Here is a 25,858-nt window from a genome sequence, read left to right on the forward strand (position 1 = left end):
GATAAAATTGATATCTAAAAAGCTTTAAAAAATAATTTTTGCTTGCATAGAAGGAGTTAATCATTGATAGAAATTAGTGAAGATTTAAGTTTACACAGGTTGGGATCTCTAAATGAAAACAGTTAAAGAAAATTGAGCAGTTATAAAGTCACCCTGCTGTTTGGGGCTGCAAAAGCAAATTATATAGACATGATCCTTTTTTATGAAGCTATTATACAGTTAAGCAAGTACTTACTGGGTATGATTCAAAAGAATGTACCTTTTTTTAAAAAAATAAGGAAGTAATTTGTACAAAATCAACTAAGATATAGTTTTTTTTGGCATGATTTTACCGAAAGCTAATCTAAGTGACTACATAATACATCTTGTTTGGTAACTATCTACATTTTAATAACAAACAAAAACATAGAAGACATATATTCAAAGAGGAAATGAAAAGAGCAGAATGTACATTTGCAGAATGGCAAAAGCAAGAATATATAATAACCATTATATGACTTGGATTCTAGGTTATTTTTTGTGTGTATGTATGTGTGTGATAGTACAGTGGTTTTGTTTATACAAACGTAAAACACCCACCTGATCAACAGGTTTTGAGTTGTTTTTTTTTTTTTTACTAAATATGGTAATTACTGATAATAGATTATATCAAAACCTTTTTATTGTTATAGGAAGATAACAAAGTATTAAACTCCCATATAATGCCTTTCTTAGTAATCTGACATGACTTAGGCCTGCTAACTCACATTGCTGCTAGATTTTTCGTGTTGTTATTTAACCTTTGCAGTGGAACAGAATGCCTACTCTATTACAATGGGCAGATTTTCTCCGAGATACTGGTTTAGTATTAATCAACACACATACCATATACTTCTTTTTCTTAACTTTAAAAATAAAGAATTTTAGCGGTAATGTTTTTTGTTTTCGTAACTAAATTGAATTCATAAGGACTGTAGTATTAGTTTATTTTCCTTGAAGTCGGTTGTTCCCTGACACAACTGTAGACCAGTGCTGCCCATGACAAAGTTTTTATAGGGAGCGTGGGTTGAGTTTTTCATAAATCTAAATGTGTTCAGTGGAAAAGGTGTCTTTTAATTTTGAAATTTTTGTCCTTTCTACGTTTTTGGTGTTAAAATGTAAACTTAATTTTTAAAGATTTTAAAAATATTTTTAGATTCTACATATGTACTTGTAATTTTTATCGTTTTATTGAGCTATAATTTGCATATGTCACTATGAGTTTCAGATATACAGCATGATGGTTCGACTTACATATATTGTGAAATGAATACCACGATAAGTTTAGTTAACATTCATCATTTGATATAGATACAATAAAAAGAAACAGAAAAAAAATTTCTTCTTGAATTGAGAACTCTTAGGATTTACTCTCTTAACAACTTTCATATATCATACAATGGTAACTAATTTATCACATTGTACATCACATCCCTCGTTCTTCTGTATTTTATAAATGGAAGTTTGTACCTTTTGACCCCCTTCCTCCAGTTCTGCCCACCTCTGGTAACCAAAATCTAATCTCTTTTTCTATGAGTTCTTTTTTTTTTTTTTAAGGTTCTACATGTAAGTGAAGCCATTCATTATTTGTCTTGGTCTGACTTATTTCATTTAGCATACTGTCTTCAAGGTCCATCCGTGTTGTTGCAAATGCCCGGGTTTTCTAAGTTTTTATTAATGGCTGAATAATATTTCATTGTGTATGTATCTACCACAACTTCTGTATCCATTCATCTTTTGGTAGACACTTAGGTCATTTTCTTGTCTCGATTATTGTAAATAATGCTTCTGGGAACGCGAGGAATGCAGATGATCTATTTTGGATATATACCTAGAAATAGGATTGCTGAATCGAATGGTGTCCTATTTTTAATTTTTTGACGATCTTCCATGCTGTTTTCCATAGTGGCTGCACAATCCCAACCAACCGTGCACAAGGGTCTCTTTTTCTTCACATCCTCATTAGCATTTGTTATTTCTGTTTGACGATGGCCATTCTAACAGGCATGAGTGGGAAATATCATTTTTACCTTGATAAAATTATGGGGGAAATTTGGTTTCATGAGATCCGAATGTTTGGAAACCACTGTTTTAAAACTCTTGAACCGAAGATGAAACCCTTAAGTGCTCAGTATATCAGAGAGACTCGCCTAAACTAAAATAAATAGGAATGTGGGTCAGACTCCTTTTTTAAAATATATACTTTTTTTGCTTAGCTTTCTTAGATCATGCTGCGGTAATGAACAATTCCAGACTCTCAGTGGCTTTCAGCAACAGCTTTCTCTCTCTCTCATGGTACGCGCTGTCTGTGGGTTGCCGTGAATCGGCTGCAGTAGCTGTGACTCTGCATGTAATTGTCCAGGGACCCAGTCTAAAGAAGTAGCACCTACCTAGGACATGCCATTCTTGTGACACCTCTGAACTGTTTTTGCATGTAGGCGCCGTTGCTGCTCTCATTCCATTGGCCAAACCTGATGTCAGTGGAGATGAGGAATTATAATCCCGCCATAGACCCTGCAAGTAATGTGGCAGCAGGTGGAGATAATCCTTTTATAGGAGGGGAGCAATAATTGGGAGTAATAATAAAATCTGTCATACTGTCACTTATACAAAGCATGGATGTGATGTCTATGAATAGTTTAAAGAACAAGAATAAACACTTAGATGTCTACTACCAAGCTAAAAAAATAAATAACCAGTACTTTTGAAGCCCACTGTATGGGCTTTATACCACTTACCCAAATAAAACCATTCTCTTGAAATGTGTTTTATCATACCCTTCTTCATGTATTCTGTTGTATGAATATGCCACAATTTATCTTTTCTATTGAGTGAATTCCATTTTCTCTGCTAGTGTGAAAATGTTGCTAAGGACATTCTTTTTTGTGTCTTCTGGTGTACACCACACATTTCTCCAGGATATGTACTCAGAGGTGGGCTTGCTGGACTGTGGGGCATACACCTCTTTGGTTTTCGTAGATAAGACCAAATTGTTTTCCAGAGCAGTTGTTAACAGTTCACCTTTGCACTCACAGTGTATGTGTTACCAGTGCTTACATCCTTGTTCACATTTGAAAGTCTGACCATACCTAATTTTTAGTCTGATGGGTGTAAATCAGATTTCCATTTTGAATGTACAGGGAGGTGCTTCTCGAACTTTAATGTGTACACAAATCACTTGGCGATGCTATTAAAAGAGGGGCGGGGTTTGGTTCAGTAAGTTGGGGTAGGGTAGGAGCCAAGAGCCTGCATTTTTAACAAGCTCCTGAGCGATGCCAGTGCAGCTGGACCACAGGCCATGCTTTGAGTTACCAGTATCCCTAAGGCACTAAGATAGAGTTGCCCCTGTGTTTGGCTGCACATAGCACCTAAGGAGTCTTTGGAACAAAACTGTGAAATAACAACATTAGATACAGCCAATTCAAACTAAGATTTTTGAATCATCCCTGATATTTTTATTGACATTGCATGAGCATGTAGATAAGTAACTTTTTTTTAATGTAGCAATCCAAGAAAAAAAAAAAAAAAGCCCCAAGCCACAACTTTAACCACTCTACTTATATCTGCTGCAGATGTTCTTTTATTTTTAAATTTTTATCTGTGTAAACATTAGCCATTAATGAATAAAGAAATAGATTAGTTTTTTCCCCCTAAGGATTACTTTATAATTTACAGAGAGAATTCAGAATTTAAACCTGAGCCTTTATTCTGAAGTTTTAAAGACACTTTTTCTTTTTTGGCTATGTTGGTACTGGATTACTACAACCTAGTAAGTAGCTAAAGAGTGACCTATAAGTATCTCCACTAACATTCTTCAGTTTAAGTACCTCAAAGCCAAGAGAAACTTTGACTAGTTTTATTAAGGTATTTTTAATTTTTTAACTTGTTTTTACCCATTCATGGATGAGTAACAATTTAGTATAACATGAAATAAATTTTTACTTATTTTTATTTCTGAATGTATACATTACTCATTTTAAATCAACCACGGAATACAACCCATTTAACAAGAATAATTTCTGAGCGATTTCTTGAAAGGAAGAAAGTTTAAGAGGTCTTTAATGGAGGTGATAGACCTCATCAGTAAGCAAGCATTAGAATAACTGATGATTGTTCAATAACTAAATGAAATGAAGGATAAAATAAAAACAAACACTTTTTCCTCTGTGCAAGGTGATGACCTGTGGTCCATGGTATGCACCTGCAGCAAGATAATTTCTGCTACCGAATTCTATTATTAAAAAATAGCTGTTAGGACAGAAACACCACTCAGACTAGTATAAGCAGTGAAGGAGTTACTGGCCCCTATGACTGGGAAGAGCAGGGCGGAGTGGGCTTTAAATAAATGAAATAGAGGTTCTGATTATGTCGTGAGGACCCTCTCCTTATGGCCTAACTTTGATTCTCTCTTTCGGTGGATCTTCTCATGTCGATGGGTTTTCCTCCAAGTGGTGTTGGTGGTGGTGTGGTAGAGGGAACTTTTCAAGGAGGAAGACATAGTGACCGCTTCAGAATTGCGTTATTCCAAAGGGAAGTGACAAAACTCCCCCAGAGGCCTTCCACTCTAAAGTAGCCTTGTAAGTCATTCATTCCTTGTTAAATCAACTCTTTCTTGCGTAGCCTTTATCGCAAATTATCTCATTTATTTATTTGCTCATGTGATTTTTTTTTTTTCTCCCCATTAGAATCAGGAATGGTGCCTACTTTGTTAATTGTGTAATCTAGTCAGGAAATAAGTAAGTCAACAAATATATCACATTTCAAGGAAGGACTCAGGTCCTTCTCAAGCCACCTGTGATTATGTGGTCTGGAATAATTGATAGACTGACCAGAACCTCATGGAATAGGGGAAGGATGGTTTCACACAGGAGATGGGAATACCATTAGCTAAAAACTGGGGTAAGATGCTGAGCATACAGTAACAAAGATATGTGTCCACCCCTTGTGTGTTATGTTCTCTAAGCCCGGTTTAATATTTTACCCAGCTGCACAGTCTGCTGTGAAAGATCATGCAGATTTTGCAGTGCATGAGGGCGCTTGGCTGGGGGGGATGGAGTGGGGCCAAAATCTAGTCCACGGTTCCACTCACCAGCCTTCCTTTTTCTGGGAGGCACTCTGCTTTTAGATTTACAGTAAGGCTCTGCATGAGCTCTGTGCATGGTGGCCCTGGTTGACTATATCTCCATTTAACCTTCTGGGTCGTTATGTCGAAGTAAGAATACTAGGAGCAAAAGTATGAGCTGGATGTGTCTCTGCATCTGGATGCCGCCGGCCAACTCAGTGTAGCCATGTCCTGCAAATATTCTAAGAGACATGACAGGAAATTCCTCCCCACCCCTTTCCTCCTCTCCCATTTTTCTATTTAGTTAGTTAGTCAAGTTTCCCGAGGTTAGTTGGTAAAGTTTCTGAACTTTAGGGTAACCGAATGGTGATACAGATAATGTCATCCTTTTTTTCTGGTTTATCTACATTTCTCTGCATTTCCATTTTGATCAACCTGATGATTCTACTTCAAGAGGAAGAAGAAACTGCCTATATTCATCACTTTTCTTTCAGTGGAATCTACTTGTCTGAAAGCTCAATCTCTTTGAGGTTTATTTTGTATTTTGTTTGATTAGAGATGTCTTTGAGGCAGTGAAATGCTCACTGTGTAAAAAGAAACGAATGGGTCAAAGGAACAGAAACTCATTCTGACTCATTTCAGGTTGCTGGGCATCTCATCTGTTCCAGACATGTAGCTGACCCTCTCACTGCATGGAAGGTTCTCAGGCCTTCTCTCTCTTTCTGGGACTGCTTAGTTTATTCTCTGCTTCACTGTGGACATTGGTTCCATTCATCCAATTTTCTTTAAACACTGGCTTTCTCTATACTAATCAGTCTGCAGGTGGCAAAAAATGGCAACTAGTATTTAATCGACTCATTGGATTCTCAGTTCAAGTCCATAGGAAGTCTGCACTGGCATCACTTGAGGAACTTTAAAAAAGATTTATAGGCTTCGAGTTTGGCTCAAATAAACTTTTATAAATGTTCAAAAAAATAAAAAGTTATAGGCCTCAAACATGGTTATTCTGAGTCAATAGGTCTGGGGTCCTAGAATCTAATTTTAAGAATGTTCCCCAGTAAGAATTCCCGGACCCCTCCACCATCACAAGAGAAAGAGAGTGAATGATGATGTCGATGAACCACGCCCTACCACCCACTTGTCCCCTACATAGATTCTTCCCTTTTTCTCTTTGCCACTCCTTAGTATTGATCTTTTTATCCAAGGAGAGAGGTATTCTGAGGCTTTGAAAACAAATAATGAAGAATATAGTTTTCATTAAAAGCAGCAGTAATGGCAGCAACGATTCTTAGCCTAGCTCGGTGGGTTGGCAGTCCATTTAGGCAGTGCGACCATCTATCTCTTATCAAAACAATGCCAATTTCTTGATTTTGGATACTCTTGGAAGTATGAGACAGGCTTTAGTCTTCCTGAGAAGCACCTGAAGCCTTTAAATCCATTGCGACAGCTTTGAAAGCGTCTGTACAAATAGGCTCTCTACCTGGGCAGGTGGGGTATTACCTTGCAGCTTCAGTGCCCATCACTCTCAAACTAGCTATAATATGAATGTATCTCTGTCTCTTAGTTCAAAGTTGACCAGCCAATCAGGGGCTTACTCTGGAATTGTGGGTCAGAACTGACTTTGAGAAGGATATTAAGTGAAAAGTGCATTACAAGCTTTCTTTTGGTTGGCTTGCAAAATAGAGGATTAACTGAGTATTTGTAATCGCTTTTCATTTTTGTTATTTCCTAGATAATGGAGGGATTATAGTCGTAAATCAATTATAATGAAATTTTTATGTGTTGGAACTACAAATATGACTCCAGCCTAATTTCATATTATAAATAAATGCACTGTACAGTATTCAGGATGTTTACCAAATGTTTTTATGGCAGATATTATCGTTGTCTCTTCATAATTTAATAACAAAATGTATGTTAAGATGTAAATAAGGTAACATGGTTTATTATTTAATATGCTTAAAACATAATGTCATATCCCTTTTATTATGTAGTGACATATGTAAAAGGTTGTAGCAATTTTATTTTGAGACCTTTCTATAGTAATAGAAGCCATCATTTTAATAAATTTGTCTAATGTAGAACTTCAGGGACAGTTCAAGACTTTACGTAGGTATTAATTACATAAAGTATGCAAAGATAAAATCTTTTAACCAAGATCGAGCACAAAAAATAGCTCTGTATATTTCTGTGTACAAAGCAGTTGTATAGCACAAAGCAGTTATTTGTTAAGCTCACAAAATGTGGTGTTGGTAGCTTAGGGCTGGTTTAAGAACATAAGTGTTTTATAACTTTAACTATGAAAATCTTAAGTATTGAGATAGTTAATCTGATTTTTAAAGATTGTTTTATTTTTTCTTTTTCAGTTCCAACCCCAGTGTGGAACTTCTAAATATCTTTTATTAGTGGACACATTATTTCCTGCAAAATGAAGTCAGCATCTTTTAACCAGCGTTCGTGTGGTTCTGATTCACGTGCTCCAGTTCATGAAGCTTGAGATCTAAGGAGTCCAGGGTCTTCTGCGATGACAATATGACTAATAGTAAAGGAAGATCTGTTACTAATAAAACAAGTGGTGGTCCTAGGAGCGGAGGAGGTTTTGTAGACTGGACTTTAAGCTTAAATACAATTCAATCTGATAAGTTTTTAAACTTATTATTGAGTATGGTTCCAGTAATTTACCAGAAAAACCAAGAAGACAGGCACAAAAAAGCAAACGGCATCTGGCAAGATGGATTATCAGCTGCAGCACAGACTTTTAGTACTAGATCTGAGCAACACATGGAGTATCACAGTTTCTCAGAGCCGTCTTTCCATGGCAATAGTGGGCACGCCCCATCAGGTTGTAGCCAAAGGTATGACGACTATGCCAACTACAATTACTGTGATGGAAGGGAGACTTCAGAAACCACTGCCATGTTACAGGATGAAGATATATCTAGTGATGGTGATGAAGATGCCACTGTGGAGGCAAACCACAAATTACCGAAGGAATCCAGCGGTGTCATGGCATTGCAAATACTTGTGCCGTTTTTGCTAGCTGGTTTTGGAACAGTTTCAGCTGGCATGGTTTTGGATGTAGTCCAGGTAGGTTTTGGTCTTTAACTTCACTGCCTTTGTTGTTTAAAATGCTTTACGTAGGTTACTAATCTCAGACATTTACTTTAGATTTAATCTGTCCCTTAGTAAAATGAATTGATGCTGACTATGATGTAGAGAATCTGCTGTTTCTAGGTGTTTTTTGTTTGTTTTCCTATAGAAGTTCTAAGAGAATAGTCTCATTATGACCATAAAGTAACTCTTCATAGAAAAGTATTACAATAGTAAAGTAACCCCCAAATGGGTAAATTAGTTAAATGAAAATCGTAATAAATGTTATATTTAAATAGTTATTTATTTTTAAAATAAAAATTTATACATGTTAAAATGAATTTGAACAATACATAGTGTAAATAAATGCTCTTTCCCTTTACAGATATTTAAATTTAGCATATGTCAAAAGTTGCCATCGTTAAGAGTTTATTGTGTATACTTGCCAGCTTTTTTTCTGTGCTTACGTATATACATATGTATAGTTTTTTTCAAAAATAAAAATAGATGGTATATATATTTTTATGCAACTTATATTTATTGCTTAGTAATACATCTTAGACACCTTTCCAAATTAGTAACAAAGATATTCTGCACTTAAGAATGAATGCTAGGTAATTCATTGTACGTATATATGAAAATTTACTTATTCATTCTCCCATGCTGGTGCTATAATAAATATCCTTAAGTATATATTTATACACTTTTACTAATATTTTCATAGGATAGATTTTAAAAATGGATTGCTGGGTACTAGGGTAGGTGTATGTGTTTAAATTTTTAGAGATAATTTATATATAATTTTAGATAAAATTATAGATACTGTCAAGTTGCCTTTCAAAAAGTTTGTACCAATTTATACTCCTACCATTAGTATGTAAGTACTTTTATTTTTCCATGCCCTTATCAACATTGGATATCCTTGATCTTTTTCATTTTTGCCAATTGATAGGAAAATGTTATATTTTAATTAACATTCTTTAATTATTACTGTTTAGCATCTTTTCATATGTTTATTGGCCCTTCTTATTTTTTTCTGTGAATATTTCTTATATGAATTACTTTTATATATCTTTTACCCGTAATGTATATGCTACTTATTGATTTTTATTTCTTAAGGTAACTATAGTTACAACTACATAATTACATATAGTTATATGTAATTACCTATTATATAATTATCTTTCTAAAGTAGTAAATTGTTAAAATGTGGCATTCTGTTGCTATCAGTTTTTATTCATCAATCAGAGAAAGACTGGCTCTGGGAGTGTTAGATAGGTTATCTTGTAATGTCCTCTTGTCTTTCCGTTCTTTACTCCCTAAAAGAAATCTCAGGCCATTTGTGACTCTAATGTACTTTTCAACAGGTTAACATTTTTATCTAAATGGAAAACGTGCATAATAAGAAACTTAATTTTTCCACCATCAAATGGTGAGAAAAGTATGAAAAGAACTGTGTTAAGGAGTATATTGAATTTTTGAATAAACTGTAATATTAAAGGGGGATCAAATCTTCCTGTTCATTTGAAATATAATTTTTCAAGTTATTATGATAGTGTTATAGTTGCCAAGATTAATAAGTGATTTTGGTTGACCTTTTTAAAAAAATTATTTAGAAGAAACATTCAACATTTAGCTATAGAATAATAACATCTGTAGGAATAATATGTTAGCATATAAATTGTTAGGCAGAATATTTACATAGCTCATTATATACATTCCTCTGGTGTAGTATTTACTATTTCTTGATACTATTTGAGAGACCAGCACATATATAATTGGAAAAAGTTCTGTTTATGATTTTATGAAATTTAATACTTCTAGCCTTAAGGACTTTATAATGTTAAACTTTAGTGTTAAAAATCATAAAAACAACGTGTTTTGAAAGATTTAATTTGAATGTGCTTTTAAAAATATTTAAATTGTGAAATGTATCACATGCAGAGTGTAAAAATCAAAAATGTACGGTTCAGTGAGTTTTCATGACACAAATAACCATGTACCTTTCAACCAGGTCAAGAAATAGAATCTCACCAGTACTTCATTAGTCTACTTTGTGCTCCCTTCCAACTGCTACCCTTTCCTCCATCACCAAAAATAACCTGATTTTACGATATATCTCTATAAGTGTGCATCATTAAACACCATCATTGGTTTTACTTAATTCTTTTTTAAACATTATACAGGGAAGTACAGAGTATATATTCCTTTGAGTCTGGCTTTTTTTGCTCGACGTTATGTAAGTTTTATGACTTAGTTCATTTATTTTTATTGCAGTATCGTAATCCAGCGTATGCATATATACAATTTATCCATTCTACTATTGATGGACATTGAGGTGAATGGTGTTTCTGGACTCTTGTTGCACACGTGCATGCATTTCTGTTGGGTATATATGTAGAAATGGAATTTCTGGGCCTGAAGGTATATAGATATTTAAATTTAGTATATGCAAATGGTTTTCCAAAGTGGTTGTACCAAATTACAGACTAATTACCAGTGTATAAGAGGTCCCAATTCTCTATTTTCTTATTTATAGAAGCTTTCGGCAGTCTTTAATTTTATAAAGAAATTCTGGCACATGTAGGGTGGGATCTTATTGTGGTTTTAATAGGGGGTTCCCTGATGGCTAATGATGTTTGCTGACCATTAAGATGTTACTCATAAGTTTCTTTGCTCATTTTTCCTTTTGATTTGTTTGTCTTCTTGTTGATTTGTAGGAGTTATTTGTATATTTTGGTATAAGCCCTTTAGTTATAGATATGTATTACAAATATCTGTTATCCTCTGTGGATTGCCTTTTCACTGTCTCAGTGGTGTGTTTTGCTGAACAGAAGTTCTTAATTTTGATATAGTCTCCTTCTTTCTGTGTTTCCGTGGTTTGTACTTTTTGTCTCCTATTTAAGAAATCTTTCCTTACCCTTTGGTTATTAAAAATGTTTTTATATTAACTTCTCGAGTTTTTGGGGTTTTTTTGCTTCTTATATTTAGATCATTCCCTCCCTGGAATTGATTTTTGTATAGAGTTACGTTTTTCTCTTGTACATGGATTTCCAGTTGCATCTGCTCTGTTATATAGTGCCCATGTATGTGGAAGTCTGTTTCTGAGCTCTCTGTTCTGTTCCTTTAGTATATTTATGTATCTTGGCATGAACGCCACACTATTTTAATTACTCTAGTTTATAGGTCTTGATATCTAGCAGAGACTGTTCTCTCCTTGTTCTTTTTCCTCAAGAGTGCTTTGGTGATTCTTTTCCCTTGATTCTTTTCTCTTAGCATTTCCACGTACGTTTTAGTACAAAAGCTTGTCAATTTTCACAAAAATGGGATGTGGTTCCATAGTATAGCGGTTAGCACGTCTGCTTTACACACAGAAGGTCCTGGGTTCGTGCCCCAGTGGAGCCATAGTCCATGGTCTACAGCCATGCCACCCTGAACAAGCCTGATGTCTGATCTGGGAAGCTAAGCAGGGTCGGGCATGGTTAGTAGTTGGATGGGGGACCACCTAGCAAGACCAGGTGCTATAGGCTTAAAAAAAAAAGAAAAAAAAGAAAAAATGTTCACAAAACTATTGCTGCAGTTGCGATTCAGCCTGCATTGGATCTAGAGATAATTAGGGGAAAAATTGACTCTTTACAAAGTTGAGTCTTTCAATACATGAACATGGAGTAGCCCTCCATTTATTTAGGTCATCTTTAATTCCTCTCATTGATATTTTATAGTTTCTGAACAAAGGTCTTTTATTTTTTTTTGTTAGATTCATTTATGCTTATTTGGAGCTATTGTAAGTGATATAGTTCTTTTAAAAGTTTTTATGTTTGTCACAGGTCTATATACAGTGTGTGTGTGTTGATCTTGTATCTAGCAACTTGGTAAAATCACTTATTAATGTTAATAATTTATCTAAATTCTTTTGGAATTCTTCGTTATAACCATATTATCTATGAATGACTGTTTTATTTTTTTTTAAACCTTACACATTTTGATTCTTTTTTTTTTTTGCCATTCTTACTGGCTAGGGCTTCCAAAGCATTATACAGTAGAAGTGGTGAGAGTAAGCAATTTGTCTTGTTCCAGAACTCAAAGAGTAAGCTTTCAACAGTTCATCATGAAATATAGGTTTTGGTGTGGAGTTTTATAATATTCTTTATCAGATTAAGGAAAGTTTCAGTTTTTAGTTTGCTAAGGTTTCTTTTTTAAAGAATAATGACTGCATGTTGAATCTTACCAAATGCTATTTTTGTATTTATTCTGCAATAAGATTATATGAGTTTTCTCCTTTATTTGTTGCTTTGTTGAATTATTTTGATTAAACCAACCTTATGTTTCTGGGATAAATATGACCTGGTCATGATTTATTGTCCATTTTGTAAAATTCTGATTAAGTTTGTTAATACGTTGTTTAGAACCTTTGCATCTATATTCATACATAAGATTAGCTTATAATTGTCCTTCTCATAATGTCATTGGCAGGTTTCATATTAAGGTAGTGTTAGTCTCATAAATGAATTTGAAAATGTTCTCTTTTTTCCCCTCCTGTTTTTGTTAAGTTTTACGTAACTCTCTCATTTCTTCCTTAAATATTTGGTATAATTTTCTGATGAAGGCATCTGGGCCTGCAGTGTTCTTTATGGGAATGTTTTTAATTACAGTTTGAGGTTCTTTAAAAGTCATAGGACTAATATAATTTTCTCCATCTTTTTGTGTTTTAGTCACTTTTTATTTATTTTTTTATTTAACATGTAACCATTACATCTCTAGCAGCATATCTATCAGTGTATTGAACTAAGTGCTCAATATTTGTTGAATAAATGTTGAGCAGTCGTCATTTATTGAAGGTTTGCTACAGGCCAGGCACTGTACTAAGCCCTTTACATACATCATCTTATTTTAATCTTTACAAGAAAACTGTAGAGAAGTTATTGTGTTTGTTTTATGAGACAGAACATTTTATGTTATTAAGTGATAGAGCCGGGGCTTGTATCTTGGTCTAACTTGAATATCCATCTTAACCACTATACAGTATATAATTTTAATGCATGTGAAAGCATTTGTAATCTTCTAAGGGCTCCTTACCTATAAAGTGATAGAGTTCAGGGACAACTTTAAACAACCAAAAAAGGTAAAGTTTGTCTTTGGTGCAGTCTTAGTCTGCTTGGACTGCTGTAACAGAATTCCACAGCCTGGGTGGTTTAAACAACAGACATTTATACTCACAGTTCTGGAGGCTGGGAAGTCCAAGATCAAGGTGCCAGGCTTTTCAGTTCCTGGTGAGAGCTCTCTTCCTGGCGCGCAGATGGCTGCCTTCTTCCTATGTCTTCACGTAGTAGAGAGAAAAAGATCTGATGCATTTTACTCTTCTTAGAAGGGCACCAGCCTGTAGGATTAGGGCCCCACCCTTATGACCTCAGTTAACCTTTATCACCGACTCACAGGCCCTAACTTCAAATATAGTCACATTGGAGGTTAGGGCTTCAACATGTAACTTATGGATTGGGACGCAATTCAGTCCATAGCAGGTTCTGTTTTCTGTGCTTCCTCAGCTGGATCATCAAGTTCAGGATAAGGAATTAAATGACCCTTAGTGTTTAAGGTAGTGCCCTAATAATATGCGATAGATGGCAGATTAGGGTAGATTGCTTGGCCATTATCTTCCTTCCATTTAACGGGACATCTAATCCCTGTTTTATGTAACACCTGCTCTAGTCCTGCCTTTCTGCTTTCTACTTGTATTCTTTAATTATCAATTAAAGAATTATCAATTAAAGAATACAAGTATGGAGTTGTCAGTTGAGTTTGCTGAGAAAATTTGCCAAAATTACATGTTTTGAGTTGAAGTAATAATCTAAAGATTGAGTTTTATAGATATTTCCTCACTTTACAAATGAGGAAATTGATTGTGGCTCAGAGAACTCACCCAGCTAGCAAATGCAGGGTGGGAATTCAAATTTAGAATTTTTACTTCAAAGTCTATGCCTTTTTGTAGTAGGGGGAAATACAAATACATAGATGTAACTATAGTATATAGCTGAATATTTATGTACCTTTAGAGGTAAAAAGTGAGTGCTATAGGAACTCCACAGAGGTACCAAAAAGACCTACAGGGACATTGAATGGCAGCTTTTACCTTTTCAAGCTTATACAAAAGAGTAAGCTTTTGGCCCAACCTAAACTACCTGTGTCCCTGTGCTTTATAATATCCTTTTATGCGCTGTGGGCCCCAGACTAAAGAATTTAGTAAATGCAAGTAAAGCACTATTTACAGTACAATAAATGGTGTAATGTTAACAAGTATTATTTATTGAATGTTCTTTGTCAGTAAATAGCATGAGTTACCTCATTTGATGTTTACCAGGACTCTGAGATAGGCCGTATTATTTCCATTTTATACACGAAGCTTGGAGATGAAATGATTTGCTTAAGATCACACAACTGATAATTGGCTGAATTAAACTAAGTTGGCTGACTCCCAAATCCATGTTTTTAACTACTGAACTATCCCCTTCTTTATAGGGAACATATCTTTGAATCACCTTCTATTAATCAGAACTCTTCTAAGAAATTGAAACCCAAATAACCAGTTAATTTAAGCTAACAATAATAATAATAATAATAATAATAATAATAATAATAATAATAATTGTCTTTTGTAACTGAGAAGAACAGGTGTGCAGCCTACCTCAGATATTACTAGATCGGAGATTTAATTTAACGACTACTTTCTCTCCATCTTTCACTTCAACTTCCATTTTTTTTGCTGCCTTCATTCTCTCCTAATGCCTACAGATGCTGACAGTTTTGGGATCAGATCCTTTTAGTTTGTTTTAAAAAGGGAAAGAATGAGCTATTCTTTGTCTTCTATTTGGGAAATTCTAGGGAAGAACTGTGCAGTTGGCTTGTCTGGTTACATGCTTGCCCCTGGGACCAGTCAATGTGACTAGGGAGACATAGTAATATAATTAGCCCAACTTGAGTTACATTTCTCTCCCCGGAGGCAGATAGGTACTCATATCAGCAATTTCACCAGAACCACACACACACAAAAGGAACTTAACTGCCTCTCAAAAGAGAGGGAGTGGATATTGTTACAAGGGAAATGGAGATGGAAAGGTGTGCAGAAGAGGCAAGAACAGCACCTAGAGAGCAGTGACTCCTCACGTACAGGTCTGGGCCTCTCCACTGTTTTCTTTGTATCTGAACCAGTAGTCCCTAATGTGTGCTCCCTGAACCAACAGCATCGGCATCTTCTGGGAACTTATTAGATACACAAATTCTCAGGCTCCATCCTAGCTTGTCTGAATCAAAAACCCTTGGTGGGGACAGGAATGCTTTTTACAAGCATTCCTGGTGGTTTTGATGTGGGCTAAAGTTTGAGAACTACTGATCTAAACTAATTCAAGTTCTATTCCTCCTAGCAAGTGGCGTTGGCTGGGGAAGATAGGCCACATAGTCTTTGGTCCCACTGAAGTAGGATCCAGTCCAAAAAACCAGCCTAATGCATTACGCAGAGCAGATATTCAGTCATTCCTTGTTAAATGAATGAATGTAATAACGTGAACTCTACCTCTGTTATAAAGATTCCTGAATTTTGATAAAGTTTGAATATCAGAATTGGAAATATCCTTAGCAATCACCTAGTCCAAGCTCCGTGTCTTTTCTTCTCTCACTAAAAATGAGCAGAGTTTAAAATGATTTGCCCAAGAATACACAGCTGGTAAATGACACAGCCCTGTCTTGTGGGTAAGTCTTGTTTTCTATATAACATGCTATATGGATTATCTCAGATTGCCCGTGGACTTAATCTATTATGAGATTCTGTAAAATGAGGTTTGTGTTAGTCACCCATCCATCTAAGAGAAATATAAGTAAACAGAGCTAACACCTTTGGAACTTCCAGTAATTTCTAGGCAAATCTGTATTTATCATTAGAATGTTATTGAAAGCTGATGTCTGCAAAACTCTGAGATTCTGTTGTATTTTAGGAAGACTCTACTGTTAATGCAGTATATGTGTTTCAAAATTCAGATGGACCGATGCAATACCTGAGTTATATTTCTAACCCTAGAATTCCAAGGAGGGCTGTTTTTCTGATGTAGAAAGTAGAGGAGTCAGAGAGGAAAGGGATGCTTTGTTGAAGTTTTGTGGAAATATATTGGTGTTTTAAAACTGCAAAGAGAAGGTACGAGAGGCGTATTAACATTAGGCTAATTTTTTTAAAAATAAATTTATTTAAATTAGTTTCAAGAATACAGTACTTTGGTTAGACATCTATAATGTTCATAAAACGATCCCCCCAATTGCTCCCTCCCTCCCCTGGTCCTCCACTTAACCATCATATTATTGCTAACTGCATTCCCTCTGCCATGCTCCTTATGCCCAACTATCAACTACTAATTTGTACTTCAACATTAGGCTAATTTTTGTCACCAGTTTCTCAATTCAAAAATCTAGGACGGCATCACCTTGTTTGTCCCTCCGTGTAAAGTATAGGTATAGTTTTAGATTTTATATTAAAGATAAATTACTTTTTTATCGTAGCTATAATGCCAGGAAAGAGCCAGCACTCCCTCTGATATGATGGTTATGGTTTTTATTTAATAAATAATACATGGACTTCTACTTCCAGTAAGCTACAGTAGATGTACTTTTTCCTATCCTTCTCAGTAAGTACAAAAAAACCCTGGAAACTTCATATAAAATAAACATAAGAAGACTCCGAAAGGTGAAAAGAAGAAAGCAGGCTGGCTAGGCCCCTTGAGACTAAGTAACAAAACAGTGATGAGTTCTCTGGGCTTTCTTTTGCATCCTATATACCAGAGGTGCTAAAGAAGCCAGCAACCTAGAAATGTCAATAGGGGTAGATTAAACAAACCAACAAAATCAAAACAAAACCAACAAGCAACAATAATAACAAGAGCCTGCTCTCTGTATCTAAGAAAGGGGCAACCTAATAAGACAGAAAACTTCTAGACAATAACTGTTCTACCTCAAGAGGCTGCAATGAACAACATAGTTGAACCTGGCGGGCATTTTGCTCAGTGAAATATGCCAGATAGAGAAAAACAAATATTACGTGCTACCACTTATATGTGGAATCTTAAAAAAAAGTCAAACTCAGAAACAGAGAGTAGAACAGTAGTTGCTAAGGACTGGGGTGTGGGGGAAATGGGGAGAAGTTGGTCAAAGGGTACAGGCCTTCACCTATAAGATGAATAAATTCTGAAGATATAATGTATAGCATGGTGACTATAGCTGATAATACGGTATTGTATATTTGATATTTGATACTTGATAGTAGATCTTAAGCATTCTCACACAAAAAGATGACTGTATGAGGTGATGGATATGTTAATTAACTTGATGATGGGAATCCTTTTACAATGTATATGTATATCAAATATGGTTCTACACTTTAAATGTATTACAATTTTATTTGTCAATTATGCCTCAATAAAGCTTGTGGGGAAAAGCTATAGGGACATGCCCCAGTACTCATCTAGGGTAGCATCAGAGAAGGGCAAGTAGAGCAACAGGACTTTTTATCCTGTCAGCTAATGAGAGGCCCTAATAGAACTGAAAGAGAAATCGAAAAATCCACAGTTATAGTTAGAGACTTCAACGCTCTTTTATCAGTAATCGATAGAACAGCTAGATAGAAAATCAGCGAGGATGTAGAAAAACTAAAAGATCTAATTGACATTTATAGAATACTCCACCCCAAAACAGCAGAATTGAAGTGAGGTTTATTCCAGGGACACAAGTCTAGTTCAGTATTTGAAAATCAATGTTATTCATCATATTAATAGGCTAAAGAAGAAGATCACATGATCATATCACCTGATACAGAAAAAGCATTTGACAAGCTCTCCTTGATCCTTTACCAAGATAGACCATATCCTGGGCCATCAAATAAACTTCAACGAATCTAACTTACTGAAATCATTCAAAGTATTTTCTATGACAACAATGTAACTAATTAGAAATCATAACAGAAAAATAACAAGAAAATTTCCAAACACTTGGAAACTAAACAACATACTTTTAGATAATCTGTGGGTAAAAGAAGAAGTCTCAGGACAAATTAAAAAAACATTGAACTGAATGAAAATGAAGATATTAAAATTTGTGAGTCACAGGTAAAGCAGTACAGAGAATGAAAATTTATAGAACTAAATGCATACATTTGAATAAGCAGAAATCGCAAATCGATTATCTAAGCTCTTGTCTCAAACTTAGAAAAAGCTGAGCAAAATAAATCCAAATCAAGCAATAGAAAGGAAATAATAAAAATAAAAGCAAAAATCAATGAAATTGAAAGCAAGAAAACAATAGAGAAAATCGATAACAAATAGCTGGTTCATTGAAAAGATTAATAAAACTGACAATTTATAGCAAACTGGTAATGAAGAAAAAAGAGAAGATGTAAATTACCAATTGCCAAAAGAAACAGGATATCACTACAGATCATGTGAATAAAGGAGTACTACAAAATCTCTGCACACATAAATTTTGCAACTTAAAGTTGTGTAAAAACACAACCACCACAGTTCACCCAAAATCAAATGGATAATTTGAATGGCTCTATTCCTTTAAGGAAATTGAATTCATAATTTTAAAAACTCTTCCACAAGTAATTTTCAGGTAGTTTCACCTGAAAGTTCTACCAAATGTTTAAAGCAGAATTAACACACAAGCTCTTCTGGAAAGTGGAAAGGAACACTGCCCAATTCATTTTAAGAAACTAGTATTACCCAGATACCAAAACTAAAGACAATACAACTAAAAAAAAAAAAGATGCAGACCAGTATCTCTCTTGAATAGAGACAGAAAAATCCTTAACAAAACATTGACAAATAGAATGCAGCAATATATAAAACAAATTATACATCATGAAAAATTAAAGTTTATTCCAGAGATGCAAGTCTGGTTCAATATTTGAAAATCAATGTAATTCACCATAATAACAGGCTAAAGAAGAAAATAACATGATTATATCAACCGATGCAGAAAAAGTATTTGACAAAATTCAATACCTATTCATGATGAAAACTCTCAGATAAATAGGAATAGAGCAGAATTTCCTCAACACTATATATAATGGTGAAATACTGAATGCTTTTCCCTTCATATTACGTACAAGGCAAGGATGTCGGCACCCATACCTTTATTCAAGATAGTGTAATAAGGCAAGAAAGGTAAATAGGGTACAGATCAGAAAGGAAGAAATCAAACTATCTCCATTTGCAGGTGATGTGTTTTCTTAGAAAATCCCAAGGAATCTACAAAAAAAAACTCTCCTAGGACTGATAAAGGAGTCCACCAAGGTTGCAGGATATACAATATACACAAAAATAAATTCTATTTCTATACACTAGTAACGAACATGTGGACATTGAAATTAAAGATACAATAACATTTGCTAACAAAAATATCCAGATGTAAATCTCATAAAACATATGCAAGATTTGTATGCTGAAAGCTACAAAACACTGATTAAAGTAATAAAAGAATATCTAAATAAATGGAGAGAATATAATGTCTTGGAAGACTCAACATAATAAAGATATCAGTTTTCCACATATTGATATATGGATTTAACAGGACTTTCTAAATCTCAGCAAGATTTTTATACATATAAATAACATTCTAAGATCTATATGCAAAGGGAAAGAGAACAGCCTTAATAATTTTGAAAAAGTGGGAGAGATAAATTACTTGATTTCTAGCTTATTAAAATGGCCACAGTAATCAAGACTGTGAATTATTGGCAGAGGGGAGACACAAATCAACACAACAGAATGGACAGCCCAAAGATAGACTCATACAGCCAGTTAAGTTTTGACATGTGCGAAAGGAATTCATTGCAGAAAAAACAGCTCTTTCAGCAAATAGTGCTGGAGCAATTAGATATCCACAAGCAAAAAAATAAACCTTTACCTGTCTTACACTTTAGGGAAAAATAAACTCAACATAGATTACACTTTTAAATACAACATGTGAAACTATGAAACTTTTAGAAAAACAGAAAATCTTCAGGATCTAGCACAAGGCAAAAACTTCTTAGACGACGCCAAAAGCATGATCCATACAGGATAAATTGGATTTCAGCAAATAAAATTTTTATTCCGTGAATGCCCTTGTTAAAAGGATGAAAAGCCAAACTAAAGAGCTGAAGAAAATGTTTGCAAACCAGATATCTGACAAAAGACTAGAATATATAATGAACTCTCAAAACTCAGCAGTTAAAAAAATTAGAAAATTGGCAAAAGACATAAAGAGGCATTTCACCGAAGAGTGTGGCAAGTAAACATGAAAAAATGTTCAATATCTTTAACTATTAGAGAAATGCAAATGAGAGGAGCCACAATGAGATATCACTATACGCCTATCAGAATGGTTATAATAAAAAATAGTAATAATAGCAAATGCTGTTGAGCATGTGTAGAAATAGTACTGCTCATACATCGCTGGTGGGAATTTAAAATGGTACATCTACTCTGAAAAACACTGACAGTTTCTAAAAAAAACAAACTGAACACTGAACACCACCTATTAAGTATAACCTAGCCGTTGTATCCTAGAGAATGAAGACTTATGTTCATAAAAATCCTGTGCACGAATATTTATAGCTGCTTCATTCATAATAGCCAAGAACTGGATATGACCCAGCTGTCCTTCAGCAGTTGAATGGTTAAGAGTTAGGTAAATCCAAGTGATAGGATACTACTCAGCACTAACAAGGAGCAAACTGTTGATACATGCAACCCAGATGAATCTCCAGAGAATTATGCTGAGTGAAAAAAGCCAATCTCAAAAGGTGATACTATATTACTTCATTTAATTACATACCTGAATGGATCAGATTATAGAAGTGGAGAAAAGATTAGTGGTTGCCAGGGATCACGGAGAGGTTTAGGAGTGAAAAGAAGTGGATGTGGGTATAAAAAGGCAACAGGAGGGGTCCTTGTGGTGATGGAAATGTTCTATGTCTTAACTCTATCAGTGTCGGTCTCCTCTTTGTGATATTGTCCTATAGTTTTGCAGGATGTTACCATTGGTGGAAACTGGGTAAAGGGAAATGGGACACCTCTCTTTTATTTTTTATAACTGCATGTGAATCTACAATTATTGCAAAATGTTTCATGAAAAAAGTAATATATATGTACCTAGTAAAGCATATTTAAGCGGTATGAAAGAATACGTAATGGGGAAGGAAGTCGCTCTCCCCTTGGATGTGCTCTTCCCCTAGTCCCTTAGAGGTTGCTGTGACTATTTTGTCCGTGTCTCCAGTAGACATTAAATGCATGTACATGTATGTGTGTAAAAAATACAAACAAAACACCCTACAGTGCTTCTCTTCACCTTGCTGTTCTTAATTTGTCGTGGAGCTTCTATTTCCCAAGAGAAATCCTACACAGATTTCCCAAATTGTTCTCTAGTTATGTAATACCCCATGGCAAGGATGTAGCAGTATATTTTTATGAAGTTACCTCATGAAGGAGATTGAAATTGCCTCAGATGTTTTGCTATCATGAACAGTGATGAAGGAAACTCATTATATGTATATATATATTTGAACTCATGTTCAGGGTTATTTGAAGGATAAATTCCCTTGAAGTAGAGCCTTGAGTTGAAAATTGCATGCATTTACATTTGACAGATACTGCCAAAGTCTCCCCAAGAAGTTAAACCTTTCAGCTCTCACCAGTAGAACAATAGCCTGTTTCCTTTACTTTTATCAACAGTTTATCCAACTTTTTAATCTTTACCAATCTCACAGATGAAAATTTATCACCTTTTAATTTGCATTTTTGTAATTTTGAATGAGGTTGGTCATTTTGTCATGTCTAAAAGTGAATGGGTTTAGTTTTTTAAACTCATGAGAAACAAAACCTCCAGATTTGGGGTATGTATGTTTCTTAAAATTGAATAAACTTCTTTTACCAATTAGATTTTTAAAAACCTTTTCCGTTTATTTTTAAGTTAGGACTCTATGGACATGTTCCTCAACTTACTTTGTTACTCTTGTTTTTAAAGTTTCGTTTTTGTTTCTCCTTTTGGACATTAATAGATTTTTAGGTTTCAAGTTGAGTACATATATAAGCAATCTGACATTACATTTGATGTGTGGTTGCTTGCCTCAGATTCTGAATATTGACAGAAGCCCCAAATTTGGTAAGAGTAGAAGTTGATTTTCTGTGGGGTAGGTTCTTGTGGAGAAGTTTAGCAGTTCATAATAATCTGCATAGCCTCGCAGAACATGTCTAGACCACAGCAAAATTTGTAAGCAGGTGAAATCTTTTTTTGGCACTAATTGCCTTAGCATCCCCTTTTTGGACGGTTTTTTTTTTTGCATTACTTCCTCCTGACAGGAAAATTAACTGATAATATATCTTGGTGTTGTAGATAATAAACATTCAATATTGTTATTCATTACTGTGTACAGGTGCGGTCCTGGGTCCAGCCGTGTGAAGAAGGTATAATTATGTCCGTATTTTAGACTAAAAATTAGAGTTTTGCCCCAGTCGCCAGTAAAAGTAGTAGAAGCAGAATTTCAGCTCAGGTAATGTGAGGCCAGAGCCCTTCCCTTTGACTATTGTGTTGCAGGGTTTCTCACTATTCTCACATTTCCCAGTCTGGGTGTCTGGACAGTCCAGGGTTGCTGTTGGGTATTTTCAATTTTTGAGGGAAACACAATGAGTCTCTTGGACGCTCTACAGACTAGTGGCTCCAGGTTGTTCAACAATTCAGCATTAAATCACATGCCATTTCTGTTGATGATATATTTTTGCAAAGCTAGTTTTCAGTGGTGCTGTGAAAAAAAGCGAATGTTATATGAAATTAACATAGAACAAGAAATGAAGGTGGCAGTCTCCTGTTCCAAGGTTTGAGAAGTTATACAGTGCCCAACAGGTGCACACATCCCATTAGAAAGGAATTGTGGTTACGTGATGTAAATCATTTTTTCTTTCACTTTGTTCGTATTATTTCTTAAAATGGCTACTAAATTGTTAAATAAATAGTTATCAAGTTGTTTGGACCTGGCTACTTAATAAATAGGACTGTTAAGTATTTTTTTGTGGCTTAAGGGGGCCATGAAAACATTTCTGAGACACTAAGGCTGCTGTAAACTAAGAAAGTAGAAGCATACCTTGTGGATGTAGTGGAAAATATGTAGAATTTATTTGGCATGAGATAGGAAATCAATAATTAATAGTTATTATTGTTATATCAAAGCTAAGAATTTCACAGTAATTCCCATGAGAGGATTTTATTTGAATTAAACTTGGAATGGCTGGAAGTAACCCCAAGGAGTGTATCCCAACAAATCTAAAATGTGATGGCATGTGACCGATAGAGATATCTGGGTATTATTCTCGTGTTTCGAAAATTAACTTATATAGGTAGGTGTCTTAAAATTATGACCTAGTAAAATATATACTTAAATTATGTCTGATCTGATAAACATAATACAAATGTCATAGGTTTGTTGTGAAGATTAAATGTATACGCCTAAAGAACAGTGCCTGGCACATGACAAGAAATCAGTGAATGTTGAATATTATTAATATTTATTATTATCTGTTCTTATTCATCATCATCATCATCACCACCATGACCTCTACTATCATCTCTATAGGATGCATATCCCACTAGCATAGCAGAATTCTTAACTGCATATCCCACTAGCATAGCAGAATTCTTAATTGTGGCATATGGACCAAAAAAAACATGTTTCATTTTTGACAAATTGAAGATCTGGGATGCTACTGGACTCCCAGTGCTTTTTTAGGCCCATCTTTTAGTGGCTTGATTGTGGATAGATTCCCTTGCAAATCCTTTGAACCAAGATTTTACCTAAGACTGAACTGATAAACATTTCCTAAACCCTCTTTAGGCCCTAGTTCTATACCTATTTGGAGCAACCACTAGGGAAACTTTGGGGACAAATCGATTTTTCTTTCATTTATATGAAGGATTTAAATTTTGCTTTTCTCACCTGTCTTGGTACTAATGATGACTTTGTCCTTGATTATTTTTTGGCATAAATTAACATGCTTAGTCCATAAAGTTTCTTACTGGAATAATCACCTTTTAATAGCATTTGTAAAATAGCACTTTTCGTTATTAAGTCATTTGTATGGCTTTTCGGTTCATAAAGTACTTTAATAGTTGTTATTTTCATTATCATGGTATTTCCCCAGGGTCGAGACAGGGCAGATAATATCTTAATTTCATGAATGAAGAAATTAAGATCATACAGAAAAGGAAGAAATTGAGTGACTCATCCAGGATCATGCAACTATGTTATAAAAGATCCATGCCTAGAATCACAAATTTTCTAATTTCCAATTTAGTGCTTTTTTTATGATCCTGTGCTCTGTAATCTTTTGCCTCACAACCTAAAATTAGGACCAGAACATGGATGACTCAGAACTCCTGAGGTCAAATCTAGGTCCCATCTTTTGACCTTGAGAAAATCATTTAACTTCTCTGAATCTTTATTTCTTCATTTGTAAAATTAGATAATAATATTACTATAATTTTCTGTGGGGTTGTTGTAATTAGTGTTGGAACCAGGATTCAAACCCCCTCTGTCTGGTTCTTGAGTCTGTGCTCTTCACCACTAATTACACTGATTCTTGCTATAGTAAAAGGATAAAGTAAACTCTAAGTGTCTAAGATGTGTAGCAAGTTACACGTATTTGGGGATGTAGTGACTGTATCAGCTGTCACTCCCAACTCTAACTGGATTTTCCAAAGTAACTCAAGGCTTTGGAGCTCTGGAGATGGTGTTAAGCTAAAAGTTCACTGATTCAATGCCATGTGTTGTTCAAAATGTAAATGCAACATTAGAAAAAAGGCTGAGACTTTTAGAAATGTCTTTGTTCTAAAATGTTTTTTAAAGTGTGTCAGAAAATTCTATTTTTTTTTCTTACAGCACTGGGAGGTGTTCAAAAAAGTAACTGAAGTTTTCATTTTAGTTCCTGCACTACTTGGTCTCAAAGGGAACTTGGAAATGACGTTGGCATCTAGATTATCCACTGCAGTAAGTTTTTGCCTACCTCAAAGTATGTATATTACATATGCTGTTTCTATTAAGGAGAGCTTGTGTCAGGGAAAATTTTTTTCTTCTGTTTATATGATAAATTTCTGGACCTCAGTGCTATGCTAAGTAGTTATGCCTGATAAGATACCCTGTGAGTTCCCTGGGTTGTCTAATCTGAGAATTATAGGCCCCCCTTTTATTCCAGGGCATCTGGCAGTTATCATCAGTGCTTAAGACATGGGACAAGTCAGATATTGAGATTCTTTATGATTCAGTGGTTGGTATTTAAACTTTTTGTGATGATAGAAGTAATACATGCTTATTGTAAAAGCTGAAGAAAAGGGGGAAAAGTATAAAGAAGAAAATTTAAAGCTACCTCAAATTCTTTATCTACACATAATCACTATTAATATTTTAGTATAGATTCTTCTCTACTTGGATGGATAGCTATAATTATACATAGTTAGGTATATCATAATGTAGATATATAATATATATTCTAAAAAAGAACTGGAATCATATATATTTTATAATCCATGATATCCATTTGAAGATCAGTACATCATGATCATCTTTCCATATCAATAAATGTAGACATATGCCATTATTTTATTGACAATGTACTTTTTTGATATAAA

The 25,858-nt window shown here is 34.6% G+C and overlaps 1 protein-coding gene across 2 annotated transcripts in view; it reads left to right on the top strand.

Annotated features, from left to right (window-relative positions):
* Positions 1-25,858, top strand: part of SLC41A2 (solute carrier family 41 member 2) — a 109,901-nt gene that overhangs the window by 15,118 nt on the left and 68,925 nt on the right. For both annotated transcript variants that reach the window (XM_039877903.1, XM_039877904.1), the window contains exons 2-3: positions 7,447-8,167; positions 25,113-25,220. In XM_039877903.1, coding sequence (XP_039733837.1) covers positions 7,613-8,167; positions 25,113-25,220 — 663 coding nt within the window. In that variant the 5' untranslated portion in view covers positions 7,447-7,612. The remainder of the gene's footprint in view (positions 1-7,446; positions 8,168-25,112; positions 25,221-25,858) is intronic.

Source organism: Pteropus medius, unplaced genomic scaffold, assembly GCF_902729225.1.
Source record: "Pteropus medius unplaced genomic scaffold, Ma_sr-lr_union100, whole genome shotgun sequence".
Taxonomy (NCBI): domain Eukaryota; kingdom Metazoa; phylum Chordata; class Mammalia; order Chiroptera; family Pteropodidae; genus Pteropus; species Pteropus medius.